Source organism: Cetorhinus maximus, chromosome 24 (genome assembly GCF_964194155.1).
Source record: "Cetorhinus maximus chromosome 24, sCetMax3.hap1.1, whole genome shotgun sequence".
NCBI lineage: Eukaryota > Metazoa > Chordata > Chondrichthyes > Lamniformes > Cetorhinidae > Cetorhinus > Cetorhinus maximus.
The window spans coordinates 39,026,592-39,045,510 of record NC_135902.1 but is presented as its reverse complement, the minus strand read 5'-3'; the positions used below and the strand labels follow the sequence as shown (position 1 = coordinate 39,045,510).

Genomic DNA, 18,919 nt, shown 5'->3' with positions numbered 1-18,919 from the left:
CCAAGAGACCCTTGACCCAACCTGACCCGGCCTGAATCGCCCGACCCAAAAACCTGCAAGATCCAAAATCTGGCACAGACTCTGTCCTGAGGTTGCTTGTTTTGAGACACAGTACCTGTACATTCAAGTGGTTCAAAACTAAATTCAGCTTCAATGTTTCAAATAATGTTTCAATACTGCAACACTGAAAGCACCAAGGATGCTTTACTACATGGTGCAGCACCCTAAATCCTACTCTGTTGCATGTTAATTGCATGCCTGGCAGGATTTATAATCAGCATATAGCAGCAATTTTTAAAAAATAACTGCCGACAAGATTTCAAACAAAACTACAAAACAAAACCATCAAATAAAAACAGAAACTGCTGGAAACACTCAACTGAACAGGCAGCATCAGTGGAGAAAGGAAGATGGCCGTTCATCAAAATCCCACTCCACAATAGCACGTCCACGCATTTATGGTATTTCCGTAATTTGCTGCTAGAATCAATGACTATGAGAAGGAAGAGGTGAGCCAGCTCTAAGAGAAAACTGAGTTTGTATCTTCCTCCAGCCAATTTCTGGAACAGCTGGTAGAAAATAATTAATTGTCCTTGTGTATGTTGCCAACAAAAATTTGCAACTGAAATGCCTGATAGACAAAACATGATTTGTTGACCATCACACATTACTGTTTTTTCTGCCAATTTTCTCTCTATCTCTGATGGCACTGACTTTTGTTGGCATGGTTACATGGTACTGAGTGTACTATGATACCTCGAGCAGTGCCCATTCACCATGCAGGAACAGCAGGGTTCAATGGAAAGCAATCAGAAGCAGTAACCCAATTTTCTTCTCCCTAAACGGGGCTCCTCAGACCAATTGCAGCACCCCAGCTATCCTGGTTGGGGTATATGAATCCAGCATAAACCAAGATAAAACCTGGTCTGTTTGGTTCAGTAATTCAGCACCCTACCATGCTCAGCCATCATGGACAATACAGAAATTTAATGATTTCATATGGACTTCAAACAAATTCTAACTCAACACTGGTTCTGCTTTTTAGTTTTCTTTCTATTCACTCATGTTCAAGATCAGGTAGCTCAGTGTTGAGTGCTTGACTCAGGAATAAAAATTAAGTTTGAATCTAAAAGGGTTCATCTTTCTGGAGTAGAAAAATGAACACAGAGCATGACACTTAAAAGACTTATTAGATAGATGGGAAATGTTCGCAGGAAGCGGTCATCAGGTATATAAACTTCAACAGTGAACAAGTTAGAAATGGAGTGGTATTGTGCCAATAATGCAGCAAAAAGAAATTTACAAGGTAACGTTCTGTCCTGCAACCTGGTTTTCCATGTTTAAATGTGTACTTTTGCATTGGAATGCAAGCTGGTTACTAGGCTGGTTCATCATGATAATGAGAAAGTCTACAATGTTGGTTGCATTTGGAGTATATGAAACATAATATCTTTATAAGCATTTAACATTAGCAGAACAGGCAGGACTTCTGTTTTTCAGGATTTATCAGTTATAAGTAGGGAAAACAAAACTGCGCTAAGAAGCATGCAGTCTAGGATTACTTGACTTCCCTACAAACAAGTGCCTGGATAGAGGTTGGTTAGCTAACAGGAAGCAGAGAGTAGGGATAAATGGGTCATTTTCAAGAGGGCAAGCTGTAACGAGTGGAATGCCACAGGGATCAGTAATGGGGATATTTACAATCAATATCAATGACTTGAAGGAGCTGAATGTATGGTTGCTAAATTTGTTGATGACACAAAGATGGGCAGGTTGTGAAGAGGGCATAAGGAGTCTACAAAGAGAAATAGATAGGTTAAGTGATGGGCAAAAATTTGGCAGATGGAGCATGTGGGAAAATGTGAACTTGCTCACTTTGGTAGAAGAATAGAAAAGCAGTATATTATTTAAATGGCAGAGGGATCTGGGTGCCCTGGTGCATGAATCACAAAAAGTTAGTATGCACGTACAGCAAGTGATTAGGAAGGCAAATAGAATGTTGTCGCTTATTGCAAGGGGAATGGAATATATAAGTAGGGAAGTTTCACTGCAGCTGTAGAGGGCCTTGGTGAGACTACTTCTGGAGTACTGCGTATGGTTTTGGTCTCAATTTGAAAAAAGATACAACTGCATTAGCAGTTCAGAAAAGGTTCAATGGACTGATTCCTGGGATGAAGGGGTTATCTTATAAGGAACTGCTGACAGGTTGGGACTGTAACGATTGAAGAATAAAAGGTGATCCTATTGAAACATAAAAGATTTGGAGGAGACTTGACAAGGTGGATGCTGAGAGAATGTTTCCTCTTATGGCAGTGACTAGAACTAGGGGACACAGTTCAAAAATAAGGGGGGGTCTCATTTAAGATGGCGAGCAATTTTTTCTCTCTCTCAGGATCATGAGACTGTGGAACTCTCTTCCCCAGAGAATGGTGGAGGAAGGGTCATTGAATATTTTTTAAGGCGGAGTTAAAAGGGAGTCAAAGGGTATGGGGGTAGACAGGAAAGTGGAGGCCACAATCAAATCAGACATCTTATCAAATGATGGAGCAGGCTTGAAGGGCCGATTGGCCTACTCTTGCTGTTAATTCATATGTATGTATGTCTTTGATCAATAACTCGCTGGGCACTACAATACAAACCTATTTAAATGACCACCTGTTGTGCAATACTTTTCTACTCCATCCTGCGACCTGCCCACATCCTCTAACAGACTGTGTCGAGTAAAAGGCAGCCACCAGTTCCTGTTCACACATTTGTAATAGCTGCTGTGCACCATAAACAACTATACGTTTAACTACATTTAGGCATTCACCTTGAGGTCTATTTGAAAAAGGTAACTTCTTCCCAAAAAAAATCTGATATACCTAACATTTCACATATGACAAAGGGCTTGTCAAACATAATAATCTATTAATTACATCAACACTGCCATATAGATTTTAAGAACATAAGAAATAGGAGCCCCTAGAGACTGCTCTGCCATTCAGTAAGATAATGTCTGATCTTCCATCTGAACTTCACTTTCCTGCCCCACCCAATGTCTCTTGATTTCCTTCATGCCTAAAAGTCTATCAATCTCAGTTGTGAATATGCAGTACTCAATAAATGAGTATCCACAGCCCTCTGGGGTACAGAATTCCAAAGATTCACAACCCTAAGTAGTCAACCCCTTACCCTGAGACTATGGCTTTTAGTTCTAGGCTCTCCAGCCCAGGGAAACAGTCTCAGTACCGGGCATTTTGATTTCTCACTCTGTCCAAATAAGCATTGTGACAATGTAATCAGATCAAAACTAGGTCATCCAACTGTTAGGTTAATGCCTTACTGTATAGTACTGTACTAAAGTTCAAAAATCGCCTCAAAAATAGCTTCTGCACCAACTTTAAGCACACAAAAGCGACGGTTCTATAACCATGACAAATTCAGACTACCAAAGAAAATGGATATCGGTCCAAACCATGAAGGTTATCAGACACATGAAGAAATACGCAATTTTAACTTTGCAAAGAATATACTGTTATTCAAAACTGTATCATATCTTTGTGTCAGTGAAGGACTCTTATTTGTTTAAGCTTTTGTTTTAGAAGCAAATGCAGGACAAACATAGTTCTGAACATGAATCTCATTCACATGCAAATACATGCAGTACTTTTAACAAGAGATTTATTGACAGCAGCTTCCTGCAGAGTACTGGCATAGCCAACATAACATTTCTAACTGATTTAACTGAGTATACAACTAATCAAACATTTATCTGGAGGCAGAAAATTCCTCTTTTAAGAGCCAAAGTTCTTCACATCTAATAAATGCACATAATTATAGAAGCAGTGCTGGAGCAAGTTTAATCATCTCACTGGAATCAAGAATCAATAGTATAAACTTGTACCAAACAAAAATGTTAGATTTGAGTATTTGGAATTCATCCCAATTTATATATTGGAATAATTTCCACTTGAAATGATTACACATTTAAAGCAGCAGCATGTGTTCTATATTTTAGTTTGCACAGAAGGGTGGATCCATAGAGCAAAATATGAAAACCAGGTGCAAAATTTGGACGTACACATTTTGCTCAAGTCATGTGTGACTTGTAGACATCTAATAATGCAAATATTGACAATTGCAGTTGCTTATAGGGCAAGTTTATGACTTCACTTTACCAGATGTAGACTTTCACTGATGTTGTGCAAAATCTGCACAGCCAATGTGAAAAATTACACTGCGAAGCAGCAAGAAAAGAAACAGCATCCCTGATAGCATCCACATTTCCATTTTATATGCCTTTGAATTGAGATTCTCCATGGAATGGGGCAAAGAAAACAGAGTCCTTTCTAATCAAGTAGGACAGAACAACATGCTACAATGGCACAAATAAGTTGATCTAAAAAGAGGTAGACTGTGAGTGGAATCTACATCATAAAACAGTAATCTATGAATATTAAAACAAACTACATTTTTGCAACTGGCTACCCAAGGGCTCTGACAACAATGATCATTTCTTGTGCTGCAGCCAAATTCAGTGCACAGTTTAGAATGAAAACATGTAGTTTTACAAAATTAACATCTTGAATTGCATTATTGATTTGATGCCTATGATTTCCTCTCCATGGTTTAACTTACAAAGGCAACACAATTACATGAAACATAAAATTTGATTCCTGATTTAACCAGGGTGGCAACAGTACAACTGGCTTCAGTGTCCAGCACTAGGGAAGTGAAAGAAAAATAGAAAATAAGCCAGGCCTCCTGTTTCTGATTGTAATTCTGTGATCGCACCAGAGAGGGTACAGAGGGGATTTACAACGATGTTGCCAGGAATAGAGAATTTTAGATATAAGATTGGATAGGTTGGGGGTTATTTTCTTTGGAACAGAGAAGGCTGAAGGGAGATTTAATTGAATGTATAAAATTATAAGGGGCCTAGATATAACGGACAGGAAGGAACTATTTCCGTTAAAAGAAATGTCAATAACCAGTGGGTATGCTTCCAATTCACATTTTTTCACTGCTTTTCGTCACCAATTTTGCACACATTCTTTTTGTGTCTTTTTTGTCTTTCAGTGGACTTAAAAGATGCCAGGCACTAAGAAACATAGCAGGGGAGTTCTCACTTGATTGAATCTGACCAAAATACTCACTGAATATTTGTGATCTACCTGGGGGTACAGAGTCAGTTATGGGTACGCATAGTCACCCTGTCTGAGGTTTGGGAACTATCCAGTCATAATTCACAAGGTCAGAATGTGAATGAGCAGAATTTCAAGGGTACTGGTGAGCATTTATTTTCCCACACTGGCCCCTTCATCAATCAGACTGGTGATCCCAGGCAAAGTGCTTTGTGAAACACATACACTGTGAAAATACACCACTTACTGAAATTTAACATTTTACCTATCACAGTATCTTTACAGTGCAGGAGGCGGTCATTCGGCCTTTCAAGTCTGCACTGGCTCTCAAAGAGCATTCCACCTAGTCCCATTCCCCTGCCGTATCCCCATAACCTTGCACATTCTCTCTTTTCAGGTAGCAAGCCAAATCCCTTATGAATACCTCGATTGAAACTGCCTCCACCACATTTTCAGTAATTTTATTCCAGACTCCAACCATTTTCCTCATCACATTTACCCCTTTTGCCAATTATTTTGAATCTGTGCCCTCTAGTTCTTGATGTTCCCTTGAGTGGGAATAGTTTCTCACTATTTACATGTCCATACCCCTCAGGATCTTGAATACCTCTATCAAGTCTCCTCTCAGCCTTCTTTTCTCCAAGGAAAATAGTCCAACTTCTTCAATCTATTCTCATAGCTACAGTTCTTCACCCCTGGGATTATTCTTGTGAATCTCCTCTGTACCAGTGCCATCACATCCTTCCTCAAGTATGGTGCCCAGAACTAGATGCAGTACTCCAGATGAGGCCTAACTAGTTAGTGTCTGATACATGTTCAACAAGACCTCCTTACTCTTGTACTCAATGCCCCTATTAATAAAGCCTAAGATACCATATGCTTTATTAACTGCTCTCTCAACATGCCCTGCCATCTTCAATGACCTATGTATACCCAGAGGTCCCTCAGTTCCTGCATCTCCTTGAGAGGCTCTCACTTTATTTTATACTGTCTCACCATATCTTTCCCGCCAAAATGAACCACCTCACACTTCTCTACATTGAACTTCATCTGCCATTGGCCTGCTCAATCCTTCCCACTAGACGAATATAGTGAGTGGATGATCAACTGTAGGGGAATAGTTCAGAATTAACACAGAAATGCCTTTGAGTTACTTCACATCCCAGATCTTTTTTGTTTGGGAGCCTATCATTGGTAGTTTTGCATCTTATTCTGTAATTCACAACTTTGAAATAGCTGCATTGGACAAATCAGTTTAAAACATTTCTCTTTAGTGTTTGCCATTAATCTATAAACATGAGACACTCACAACCATGAACAGACATAGCTTTTAAAAGTTGCAAATATTAATCAGAATTGTTATACTTTCAGTATACAAATAGTGGAAAATAGTTCACAGCCACAGTCGATAGTTAATTCATTTGCCATTAACAGGAGGAAGTTTTTGGTATGATATTTTATTCTACATTTAAAGTGTGTCCTTAAAATATGAATCCCAAAAGATCAAAGTGCCTTTCAAGGTGTTTTGTCTTTCAATATTTTAAAATCTGCAAAGCATAAATGCATTTCATAGGATCTTTCCTCAGCACCCCCCTCATACCCTAACGTGGTATGCAGATCATAGTTACAAAACAAAGAGAAAATTTCACTAAAATAACTTCCAAACATACCAAATCAGTATTGTAAACAGCAGGGAAGAATGATAAGCTACATTCAAGCGTGATACTAAGTACAAAGATGACACCAAGTGTGGATAATCTCCATAATAATAAAGGTAAAATATTGCGTATGCTGGAAATCTGAAATGAAAACAAAAAATGCCAGAAAAACTCAGGTCTGATAGCATCTGTGGAGAGAGAGACAGAGATAACGTTTTGAGTCCTTATGACTCTTCTTCAGATCTGTGGATAATCTCCAATTCTTCTTCGTACCAAGCCACACCAACGAGACATGGGAGTCAGGACCTCAAGCCTAATTCATGATAAATCATCTAGATCTTCTTCAGAACGCAAGTTCAGACAACGGTCAAGGAAAGAAACAAGGATTTATGCAAATCAGCCCCAAAATGAAAAGCTTTGAGGTGTCTCATGGCCACGAAAGGCATTGTATTAGTGTAGGCCTTTGTTTCTTTATAATGGGTAAATATCACAACACATCAAGGGTTATATTAAGGAGACTCCTAAAAAATTGCCAAATTAAGTTAAAAGTGGTTCAGATTTATATTAATTCCACTAACTTAACAAAACAAACTCAAACAGACAACTAACCAACAAAATCAGTATTTGCTCACTTAAAAAACCACTGTCACAGAAAGAATTTGGGAACTGTAATGTAGATAACAAACAAAACCACTAATTTTAGGTAAACATCATTTGTCTAATAGCAGTCTAATCTGAGAGAGACTCAAAATGTCACATGGCCACCAATTTGGTGCACCAAAACTATCAGAAACAGGAGTGGAAGAAAATAATGCAATAAGATATTGGCGCAAGAGTACACAAAGTTGAGAAAAATTATAATGAAACTTACACAAAGAACGAACTCAACCTGCTAATCTACTTTCAAGAAACTACATACCAGGATATTCATTCATGGGATTTGGTTGTCGCTGGCTAGGCCAACATTTATTCCCCATCCCTAATTGTCCTTGAGGTGGTGGTGGTGGGGAGTTGCTTTCTTGAACTGCTGCAATCTATGTGGTGCAGGTACACCCACAGTGCTGTTAGGTAGTGAGTTCCAGGGCTTTGACCCAGCGACAGTGAAGGGAACGGCGATATATTTCCATCAGGATGGTGAGTGGCTTGGAGGGGAACTTGCAGATGGTGGCGTTTCCATGTGTCTGCTGCCTTTGCCCTTCTAGATGGTGGCAGTCGTGGGACTGGAAAGTATTGTCTAAGGAGCCTTGGTGAGTTCCTGCAGTGCATCTTGTAAATGGTACACACTGCTGCCACTGTGCGTTAGTGGTAAAGGGAGTGAATGTATGTGGATGTGGGGCCAATCAAGAGGGCTGCTTTGTCCTGGATGGTATCAAGCTTCTTGAGTGTTGTGGAGCTGCACTCATCCAAGCAATTGGAGAGTATTCCATCAGACTCCTGGCCTGTGCCTTGTAGATGGTGGACAAGCCTTGGGGAGTCAGGAGGTGAGTTACTTGCTGCAGAATTCTTAGCCTCTGACCTGCTCTTTTAGCCACAGTATTTATTTGGCTAGTTCAGTTTCTGGTGACTGGTAACCCCCAGGATGTTGATAATTTGGGCTTCAGCAATGGTAATGCCATTGAATGTCAAGGGGTGATGGTTAGATTCTCTCTTGTTGGAGATGGTCATTGCCTGGCACTTCTGTGGTGTAAATGTTACTTCCAACTTGTCAGCCCAAGCCTGGATATTGTCCAGGTCTTGCTGCACTTGGACGTGGACTGCTTCAGTACCTGAGGAGTCACGAATGGTGCTGAACATTGTGCAATCATCAGCAAACATTCCCACATCAGACCTTGTGATGGAAGGAAGGTAATTGATGAAGCAGCTGAAGATGGTTGGGCCAAGGACACTACCCTGAGGAACTCCTGCAGTGACGTCCTGGAACTGAGGTGATTGGCCTTCAACAACCACAATCATCTTCCTTTGTGCTAGGTATGACTCCAACCAGCAGAGAGTTTTACACCGATTCCCATTGACTCCAGTTTGGCTAGGGCTCCTTGATGCCAGACTCAGTCAAATGCTTTGACGTCCAGGACAGTCACTCTCACCTCATCTCTGGAGTTCAGCTCTTGTGTTCATGTTTGAACCAAGGCTGTATTGAGGTCAGGAGCTGAGTGGCCCTGACAGAATCCAAACTGAGCATCAGTGAGCAGGTTAAGCAAATGCCACTTGATAGCACTGTTAATGACCCCTTTCATCACTTTACTGATAATTGAGAATAGACTGATGGGGCCGTAACTGGCAGGTTGGATTTGTCCTGCTTTTTGTGTACAGGACATACCTGGGCAATTTTCCACATTGCCAGGTAGATGCCAGTGTTTTGCTGTACTGAAACAGCTTGGCTAGGGGCACGGCAAGTTCTGCAGCACGTCTTCAGTGCTATTGCTGGAATATTGTCAGGGCCCATAACCTTTGCAGTATCCAGTGCCTTCAGCCATTTCCTGATATCAGAGAGTGAATCAAATTGGCTGAAGACTGACATCTGTGATGCTGGGGGCCTCTGGAGGAGGCCAAGATGGATCAACCGCTTGGCACTTCTGGCTGAAGATTGATGCAAATGCTTCAGCTTTATCTTTTGCATTGATGTGCTGGGCTCCCCCATCATGGAGGATGGAGATATTTGTGGACCCTCCTCCTCCTCCAGTGAATTGTTTAATAGTCCACCACCATTCACGACTGGATGAGGCAGGACTGCAAAGCTTAGATCTGATCTGTTGGCTGTGGAATCACTTAGCTCTGAATATCGCTTGCTGCTGATGCAGTTTGGCACTCAAGCAAGTGGAAAACTGAAAACGGAGGTGAAGAACTGAAAGTGGAGGTGGAAAAGCAAAAGGGTGCAAACAAGTTGGGAGGGTAGTGGGCTATATGATTTCATCTGCCATGGAGAAGTCCTGTTCCGAAAGATAGGTCCGATTATTTTTTGTGCGTCCCGTTTTTTTTTAATACACATTTGAATTTTACAATTTTCTCTAACATTATTCTGATTTTGCTGAGTTTGAGATAAAATAATTCATTTTGATTTAATGTGGATACATTTCAGTTTTTAATATCAGGTCAGTGCGCAGCACAAATGTGATGGGAGCTCTATTAGGTAGGCCAAGCTAACATTTATTTGAAATACAACGCAGAATTTAAGACGACAGCTTCAGGAGCCTCAAGTCTATCCTTTGAAATGAGCTCTGATCACTATTTGCAAATTACAGATAAAATAAATATTTTTGTACAATCAGAAAATATTTATTTATACATTGTTATATTCAAATAAACATCTAAAAGACATGTTTTGAACAATTTCTTAAGGGATTTTCAGTACGATCAAAATGATCAGGCTTTTTGTTTAAAGTGCAAGCCAGTATCCAATACAAGGAAGTGCCTGGGAGTTCAATTAAAAACTGTTTTAAGTGTTGCTTGGGATCTCACAACCAGAAATCTTAACTTAAAAATTGGTTATTGTTGAAAATTTGTTCCACCTCTTAAAGATTAATTTTGTTTAAATAGCGAGCCTTTATGTCTTGACAAAAGGCTGATCACTAATCACCATTAATAATTGGCTCCAGTAATTTCTTTAGCTGTCAATCTTAGCTTGATGGTAATATTCTTGTCTTTGCATCAAAAGATTGTTCATTCAAGACCCAATCCATAGTCTTGACATAGGGTGACAATTCTATATGGTACTGATTGGGACTGCTGCACTGTCAGTAGTGCTGCTTTTTGGATGAAACCTTTAAACCAAGAGCTCCTGCCTGGGGAGCAGCGTCAGTCAAGTAGAGAGGGTTATATTGTCTACGTACAGTAAGATTCTATACTTATTCCAGCAGTTGGGGAAATTGGAATTTGTACTGATTTTTAACACATATGGTCAGAATGTGCAAAAGTGTACACACATGAGAACATGAGTGAGAAAGCTTGAGAGTTGAGTTTGCTGATAGATACAAGTCATCTATTTCATCAAATCAGAAAAGTCCAGTTCGCTGAAAAGATTACAAAGTTTTGACTCTAACTTTCTTCGTGGAAATCTGAGAGATAAATTCAGGGCAGCTGTCAGGAAATGTATCTTTTAGCAGTTAGAATATATGTTGAAAAATAAATCAAATACTATATAAACTTGTCAAAATCAGGTTAGAAAATTTGAGTCTAAAAAAATGCTTCAGAGTACCATCGTGCCATATTTAATGAGCTACTAGAACTGTAAAACCATAGTACATTTCTTAGCAGGATGGTTGAAAGTACAATTGTCTTGTTTCTTAATATACGTTAGTGGATTGTACTTACATTTATAATAGTATAGTAAACTGGAGCTGCAACATACATACTACAATACAAGCAAACTCATACCACAGTTACATATATGAGTTTCTTCCCTTAGCAATGCAGTTCCAGGTGACATTGAGTGCAAAGGAGGAAAAAAAAAGAGACATAACATGAGAGCACAAGAAAAAGTTCCAGATTGTTTACTTGCCCTATAGATTGGACTTAAACTTCCCTCCCTGTATAAGTTCACCGTATAAAAAACAAAACAAAAAAAAAAACTAGCAAATAGCACAGCTAGAGACCTGTGAACTAATGGCATGCTGCCCTCAAAGCAAAAAATGATGCATGGCATGGGGGAATCCAAACTGGGAAAAATGGAACAAAATATCTTGAAAACACCAGGCAACATTACTGTTCATGGATCAAAAGGAACACATGAACTTCACTTTACTATTCATTTAAAATGTTACGTACCCCAAGAAATAGGCACTCTATTGTCACCAGACTGGTTGACAGCAATAAATGCCGTAATCCCAATCATGTCAGCATTACAGAGGTACCTAACACTGACTGACTTTAATACAAAAAGAATCTAAGCAGAAAACAAAGTCCTCCCCAAAAATTAGTAACTTGGAAAAATGCTTCCTTATTTACCTAAGGGTTTAACTGGATGCAAAAACATCAATTCTATTTTCCTACATCTCTATTTGCAACCTTTAAGATTCAAATTGTTAATCCCGTACTGTAAACCTTCATTCTCTGTAATTAAATGTATAATGAGTTTTTACTGTTATTCACAATTTGAAAAACAAGATGATGCAGGTTTTATTCAGCAAAGTCCAAAGTTACCCCAGCAAAATTGCATCTTTAAAACTGTGGAATAAACTCTACATTAAATGATAAATTACTCACCGGATCCCCTAATCTTTCCAAATTGTCCAGAAAATATTTCACAGATTCTCCCTAGAAAAATAAAGGGAAAAATGCCAGTTAGTACACTACCAGATGTGTCTTTAAACTTGAAGAGGAAAGCAAGCGATACAGTTAGTGTTAATTATTTTGATACTAATTGTTCAAGTGTTCAGAAGCATTATAAATATGAAACAGCTTAAGTGTTCAAATTATGCATCATTCTTCTCCAAATGAAGATCTGAACAATTAAAGTTTATGCATACAATCTTGCACTCCTGCTTGAAATGTTTTACCACATTAAAGGTCCTATATTATTGCAAGTTGCTGCATCATGCTTACAGACAAAAAAAGTGAAATTGTCATAGTTTAAGCATACCCATTTAAGAATAATTTACCCACATCAATCTTTACAGCAGATTCAAAATGCTTTGCTTAACAAATGTTAAACGATCATAAAATACGAGCAAATGGCTGAAAGTGAAACATTTTTAAACAAAAGAGCTATATGTAGTTATATATAAAAATAAAACAGATACACAAAATTAGTGAAAATTAATGTTTGAGACAAAAATCTGCAATCTTCAGGACACAAAGAAAAATGATATCAGTCATCAAAACCAACCGCCAATTGTGTTTAGGTTGGTAAATTAGATACTTGCTTGGTTTTACACACACAGCCATATCCTCACGGATCTCAGCGGGGCAAAGGTTGACAATGGAAAACATGTTTGAGATTCACTGTAATGGCCTCTGGGTGATTTTTTAAATGATATCTCAATTGCCCACTATGTGGACTATAAAAACTTGCACCTTGTGGAGACCTTTCCAGACAACTTGTCTACTGAACTAATGGTTTTTTTCACTTTAATAACCATAGATGTTAACCTAACAACACAAAACACATTGAAAATTCAACACAGGGCTTTATTGCCACATTGATCATTAAGACTTAATTGAAAAGTTGAAGCATATCAGAAAATGCAACTGCTCTCTACTGACGTATGGCTAACATTTTAAGTTGATGGCCGTTCGTCAGAATTTGGGTTCGGACAAAAGACCACTGATATGAAATATTAACCGTACCTTCCTCTGTCCACAAATGCTGCTTGACCTGCTGAGCGCTTCCAGCAGTTGTTTTTATTTCAGATTTCCAGCATCTGCAATAGTGTGCTTTTTGCTTCTAATACAAGTAAAATAGGGCTTATTACTGGACAATGTTTTTTCATAGTTATTTGGAGCCATTGCTGTGTGTTAATTTAATCTCTTCCAATTTACTCCTACGATCCAAACATATAGTTACAGTATTTGTACCAGGAAATGCTGCTGAGATTGGTACTCCAATAAACTAGTTTTCAAGGCAGCATTCAAAAATTTACAATACAACTTTCATTTTGATGTACTATGTTTGAATAGGATAATAATGAAAAAAATTAGTACTTTTAGAACGAAACTGTCGATTATCTTGGATTTTGCATACAAGAGTCTTCTGACAGTATATAGGGGGCGAATAATTAACCAGAATTGCACTGAATGATGTAACTGAATAGAGCATATATCACTCATTTCTAAACCTTATTCTGGCATGTGTGGCACTCAGTTAAGCCCATCTTATAAAGATGTACAGAAAAAACACACATTAGAATTCCACTTATTTTCATTCCAGAATTTGTTCTTTTCCCCACTTTGAAACAGAAAGACAACTGTACAATAAATATGGTAGTTAAACAACCTCTATAATGAACAGTCTGCAGAAAAGTGTTTTGTTTTAAAACATTTTAGGTACATTTGGTTATTCTATCCCACTATGGTAAAGCTTAAAAGTACTATGCCTAACACCAAGGCATTTATCAGGGAGTGTAATTTGTCATTTGCCTTTGCCTCATCCTGTTAAGCTCTCTCGACTGTGGTTTTAATTAATGATAGTACATGCACTGAATTTATTTTAAAAAGATTAACCTACTACATACACTGAAGAGTCTGCAACACTTAACATTTAAAAAATACAAACTAAAGTCAGACCAGCAGCTGGATCTGTACACACGCATTATCTAAATTGCTTTCATAAACCTCACCAATATGCAATTGGGGCATAAGACTTCACTAAAAAGAAGTCAGACCATTTCAGGGAAGTGGAGAATAGGGAGGGAGGAAGGAAGATGCACTCAATGGTTAGATTACCATCACACAGATGCGTTGTTTCCTGTTGAAAAGAAAGCAATGTTTTAATTCACTATCCTATAAAATGTTCATCTAATGATACTATAACTTGTAAACTCATCCTGAAGCCTCTGAGTCAGTAACTTGTGGGCTCAATTCTCATTCCAGGGACTTGAGCACAAAATCTACACTGATATACCAGTGTAGCACTGAGGGAGAGCTGCACTGTCATACGTACCATTAAACTGATGATCTGTCTGACCTCTCAGGTGGACTTAAAAGATCCAATGGCACTGTTTTGAAGAACATCACAAACAGGTTATCTGGTCATTATCACATTACTGCTGTTATGGCCACTGGACTTTATATGATGGTTATGTTTTAAACTGTCTTCTTTAATTCAAGATAGTGTCATTTGGAGAGGGGGATGTGACCTCCTACGTAGTCTGCCCAGAGACAGGCCCATATGACCAGGTTACCATGTGCACAGGGGGCCAGGTCAAAACTTATTCAAAGAAAGATGCACACTGGTTGCTGGTCTTGCAGCGTACAGACCCACAGACACTCGGCATCAGAACTGTTTTTTGGTTAACCGCCAAGCAGAGTGCTGGTGGGACAGGTTTCCAGTTCGAAGAGGTGAAGCTTATGGAGATTTAAAGATCAAGGAGTTGCCAGAGGGTGCCTTGCTACTCTAGGTTCATTTGATTATACTCATAAGCTTTGTTTAAAAGGACACTAGATTATTAAATCTGCTGGGGCAGGGAGACGAGATCCTGCTAAAGCTGGAAGCAGTTTGGGACTTTATACACAAGATTACATTTCTACTCAGAGTGTGGTGTAATGTATAAATGTGATGAGAGGTTTTTGGTTTGGTTAAGAGTTTAATGGGGGAATACCTTTTCTGTAGTTTAGTGTATTAGTTACCTACTAAGCAATATTTTGTTAATGTTGATTTTAGTTTGTTTGTTACAGTAGAAGTCTTAAAACATGAAATCTTGGTTGTGAGATTCTTTGCATCAGTCACCAGGAAATTCATATCTCTTTTCTAAAGTTATCAGTCTCCATGGGGATCATAAGACTGCGCATAAATTGGTTGCCCTTTTCCCCTATATCACAACAGTGACGACACTCCAAAAGCAGTAGTTAGAAAGCATTTGGAATGGCCCAATGTTTTGAAAATCACTATATAAATGCAAGTTCGGTCTTTAAGGGGGAACTATAACAACTTCCTAGCTTTGTGTTAAACTTTCCAGCATTATTGCTAAAGTGCCTTGCAAAGCTGCAGAAATGATGAGACAGTATTCACTAATGAGTATAAAACTGACCAATTCTGTCCAACATCTTAGTTAGGCCGTGAAAAATTCTGAAATTCATGAATCAAAGCTACAACTTCCCTCTGTACTTAGCTACATATGACATTTCTTTTAAAACTAACAGCAGTTTTTAAATGTCAAACCTCATTCAAAAAATTACTATTTGAATATTCCTGCTTTGCATTGACGAATGGTACAGCACATCATTTCAGCCCACAATAGCAAGTTTCACAATGCAATCATTCTACTTTAAGGCCTTCATCAAAACCTAGGATACACTGAAATTAGTTAACTCTCTTATTTCAGAAGTGTCATCCCTGTTTTACATAGTTACATCTAGAACTCAAATTGGTTCACTGAAGATGCAGCGTCTATGACATGGAAGACCATTGATTCATGAGTACTTGCATTCTTTTGATTTAGTCACAGGCATTAAATTTTTGGCCTGATGCAAAATTCTTTATTGAGTATATGCTGGGGTTAAGCATGTGGGGAATCTAGCCTGGAATCAGGCTAACCAGGGAGCAGCTGCCTTCCTAAGTGTAATGGTTTCAAACTCAAATTCAGAACAAATTCATTTTGCAGTGGTCACACTAGTTAAAGCTAAAAAAATATTTATAGGTACAAATTTACTTGCTTTCCTACTAAAATAAACCTCAAATAACCATGTCAATTTTATCCTGGAAACTTATGGCTGTAGCAGTATTAAAGCATATTTTTATTTTATGGTAGTTGGCTATCCAACCAGAGTTGAAGCATTAATCATAGATTTTTTTTAAAATGGGCGCTTGCAATAAGTACTTTTTATTTATAATCACAAAATAACCTAAAAATTCTCATCAACTGAGTCAGAGGTTGTGCATTCAAGCCCTACTCTAGAGGCTTGGGCACATAAATCAAGGTTGGCACTCCTGTGCAGCAATTTCGGAGAAATATTAGGCCCAGTCGTCCCTGTCAGTAAAAGATTCTGCGGCACTCTTTGAACAAAAGCAGGGAAGTTCTCACGATGTCCAGGTCAGCATTTAGCCTTCAACTAATCTGAAACAAATGATCTGGTCATTCTCTCGTCGTTTGTGGGACCTTACTATGCTTAATTTGACTATGTTTCCTACATATTAAATAACCACACTTCAAAAGTACATTATTACCTATGGAGCATCATGAAATTGTGAAAGACGCTATATAAATACAAGCTCTTCCTTTTGACTGTACAAGCTATGCTGAATAGTTTCATTCAGGCACAACTTTGTGTTAATTTCTAATCAGTGAGTTTGAAGAACGTTGCTCGAGTATAGCTGAAAAAAAGGAGGCATGCTGTCGAAGCTTTTCGTCTTGCACTCACCAGGACCGACGCAAGAATACCATTGTAAAGGGAATAACAATTTATGTTGCATGAAGAGAGTGCTGATGAGTTGACAAGTGAACTCTGATTGGTAGCGGCATCGTCATGGACAATGCACCAGGAACAGTTAACTGCCAAGCTTTTGTTTAAATTCAAATCAGGAAGGTCGATTCTGGTAAAGGCATTGCCATGGGGAATTAACCAGGGAATGCCTGTCCCCCAGGCTTTTGTTTAGTTGATAAAGGCACAATGCGTGGACATGCTCCTTCTGCCTGCAAAGGACAGGACCCTGTGTGTAAATATAAGTAGCTTCTAGCACGTTTAAGTAAGCCACGGTGCTTAATTTGGTCGTCAGTGTAATTCTTTGCACAACCAGGATTGTTTAGCAAATGTTGCCCAATTGTGGAATCACATCTAATATTCGACACTGTGTTTTGAATTTTGCAAGCACAGACTGGTTGGGCACAGTCAGTACTTCATCTCTTGCAGAAGGGATATGATATTGATGCGATCTGCCAGTCGTTGGGACATTTGGCCTACGTACCCAGCATCACAATGGCACTGAAATTCATATATCATAATACTCATTTGTGCGGTAGGCAGAACATCTTTTTGGCTTGACGGCAGCATCCTGTTTGTGGAGAATACCACTCGCGTTGCTACTGCATAGTAGGAGCATGAAAAGGCTAGCTTCATCTGTGGTTCAAATTTTTGAGACACCTCATACTTCCAGGGTAATCTGAGGCAGACTGGGCACTTTTCAGCACTGAAAGTGGCAGCCTTAGGCCCATGAGTTTGCACAATACAACGAGCAATGATCTGCTCAGGGTAGCCATTACTCTACAGGATGGCTTTGATGCACCCGATTTCAGCATCAAGCATGCACGGTGAGCAAATGGCTTAGTCCCTATTTACACGGTTGCAACTAAGGCCAATCTTTTGGCACGTGGTTCTGTAGGAATCCCAGTGTGTATAATTGACCAGTGAAGGTAGGCTTGCAGGAGACAGTGGTAGAGAATCCAGGCAGGTTTTTCAACTAGCATGGCAAGAAAAGGGAGCTCATTTGGCTGCTCCATTTCAAAAGTGAATTTGAATGCAGAATGGAGCCCATTAAGGTGTCTAAGGAAATTCTTTTGCGCTATCTTTGAATTCGCAACTGCAAACGTATCATCTACATTTCAGAAATATGCAAGGGGTAGGTTGGGTATCATTCCATCAAAAACACATTTCTCGTGGAAACTGACAAAGATGTTGGCGGCAGCTGGGTCTAGGGGGGATTCCCTTGGCAAAATCATCTATTTGGGCACACATGCTGTCATTAAAACTGAACTCAACTGCTGAGCTCATAAGTTCAATCAATACGGATTCATACAATGACAGTGTATCTAAATCTGCATGATTTAGTGACACGGTGCAGATGTCTATGGCTTCCCTGAGCAGTACTTTGGTAAATAGGGTAGCAATGTTGAATGAGCACATGGACACAGCATTGCTATCAATATGCAATTCCAGTCTGGCTGTCGCAAATGTGAAGGAATCCTTCACCATGTATGTGGAAACTTGCTCCAAACGGGTTGGTAGCAACTCGCCCAACCATTTGGCCAATTCATGTTGTGCACAAGCGTCATGGATAAGATAGGGACATCACTTTTGTGTGTCTTGGGCAGCCCTACATACAAGATTGGACAACACTGGCTGAACAATCCTGATTATACTAAGAATTACACTGACAACCAATTTAAGATTATCAGTCGGGCTTGCAGCGTGGCTCACTTATGTGTGCTAGAAGCTATATATATATATATATATATATATATTCACAGGGCCCTGTCCTTTGCAGACAGAAGGCGCATGTCCACGCATTACACCTTTTTCAAATAAACAAAAGCTTGGGTGACAGCCACCCCCTGCTTCATTCCCCATGGCAATGCCTTTACCAGAGTCAACCTGCCTGGTTTGAATTTAAACAAAAGCTTGGCAATCAACTGTTCCCTGGTGCATTTTCCATGGAATCGCTTCTATCAGAGTCCACTTGCCAGCCAATTAGCCCTCTCTTCTCATGCAGTATAAATTGTTGTTCCCTTTACAAGTGGTATTCTTGTGTCTGTCCTGATGAGTGCAAGG

At 39.2% G+C, this 18,919-nt stretch overlaps 1 protein-coding gene across 1 annotated transcript in view; it reads right to left on the bottom strand.

Moving 5' to 3' along the window:
• Positions 1-18,919, bottom strand: part of gna13a (guanine nucleotide binding protein (G protein), alpha 13a) — a 62,424-nt gene that overhangs the window by 12,217 nt on the left and 31,288 nt on the right. The window contains exon 2 of the mRNA XM_078571055.1: positions 11,984-12,034. Within this exon, the coding sequence (XP_078427181.1) occupies positions 11,984-12,034 (51 nt within the window). The remainder of the gene's footprint in view (positions 1-11,983; positions 12,035-18,919) is intronic.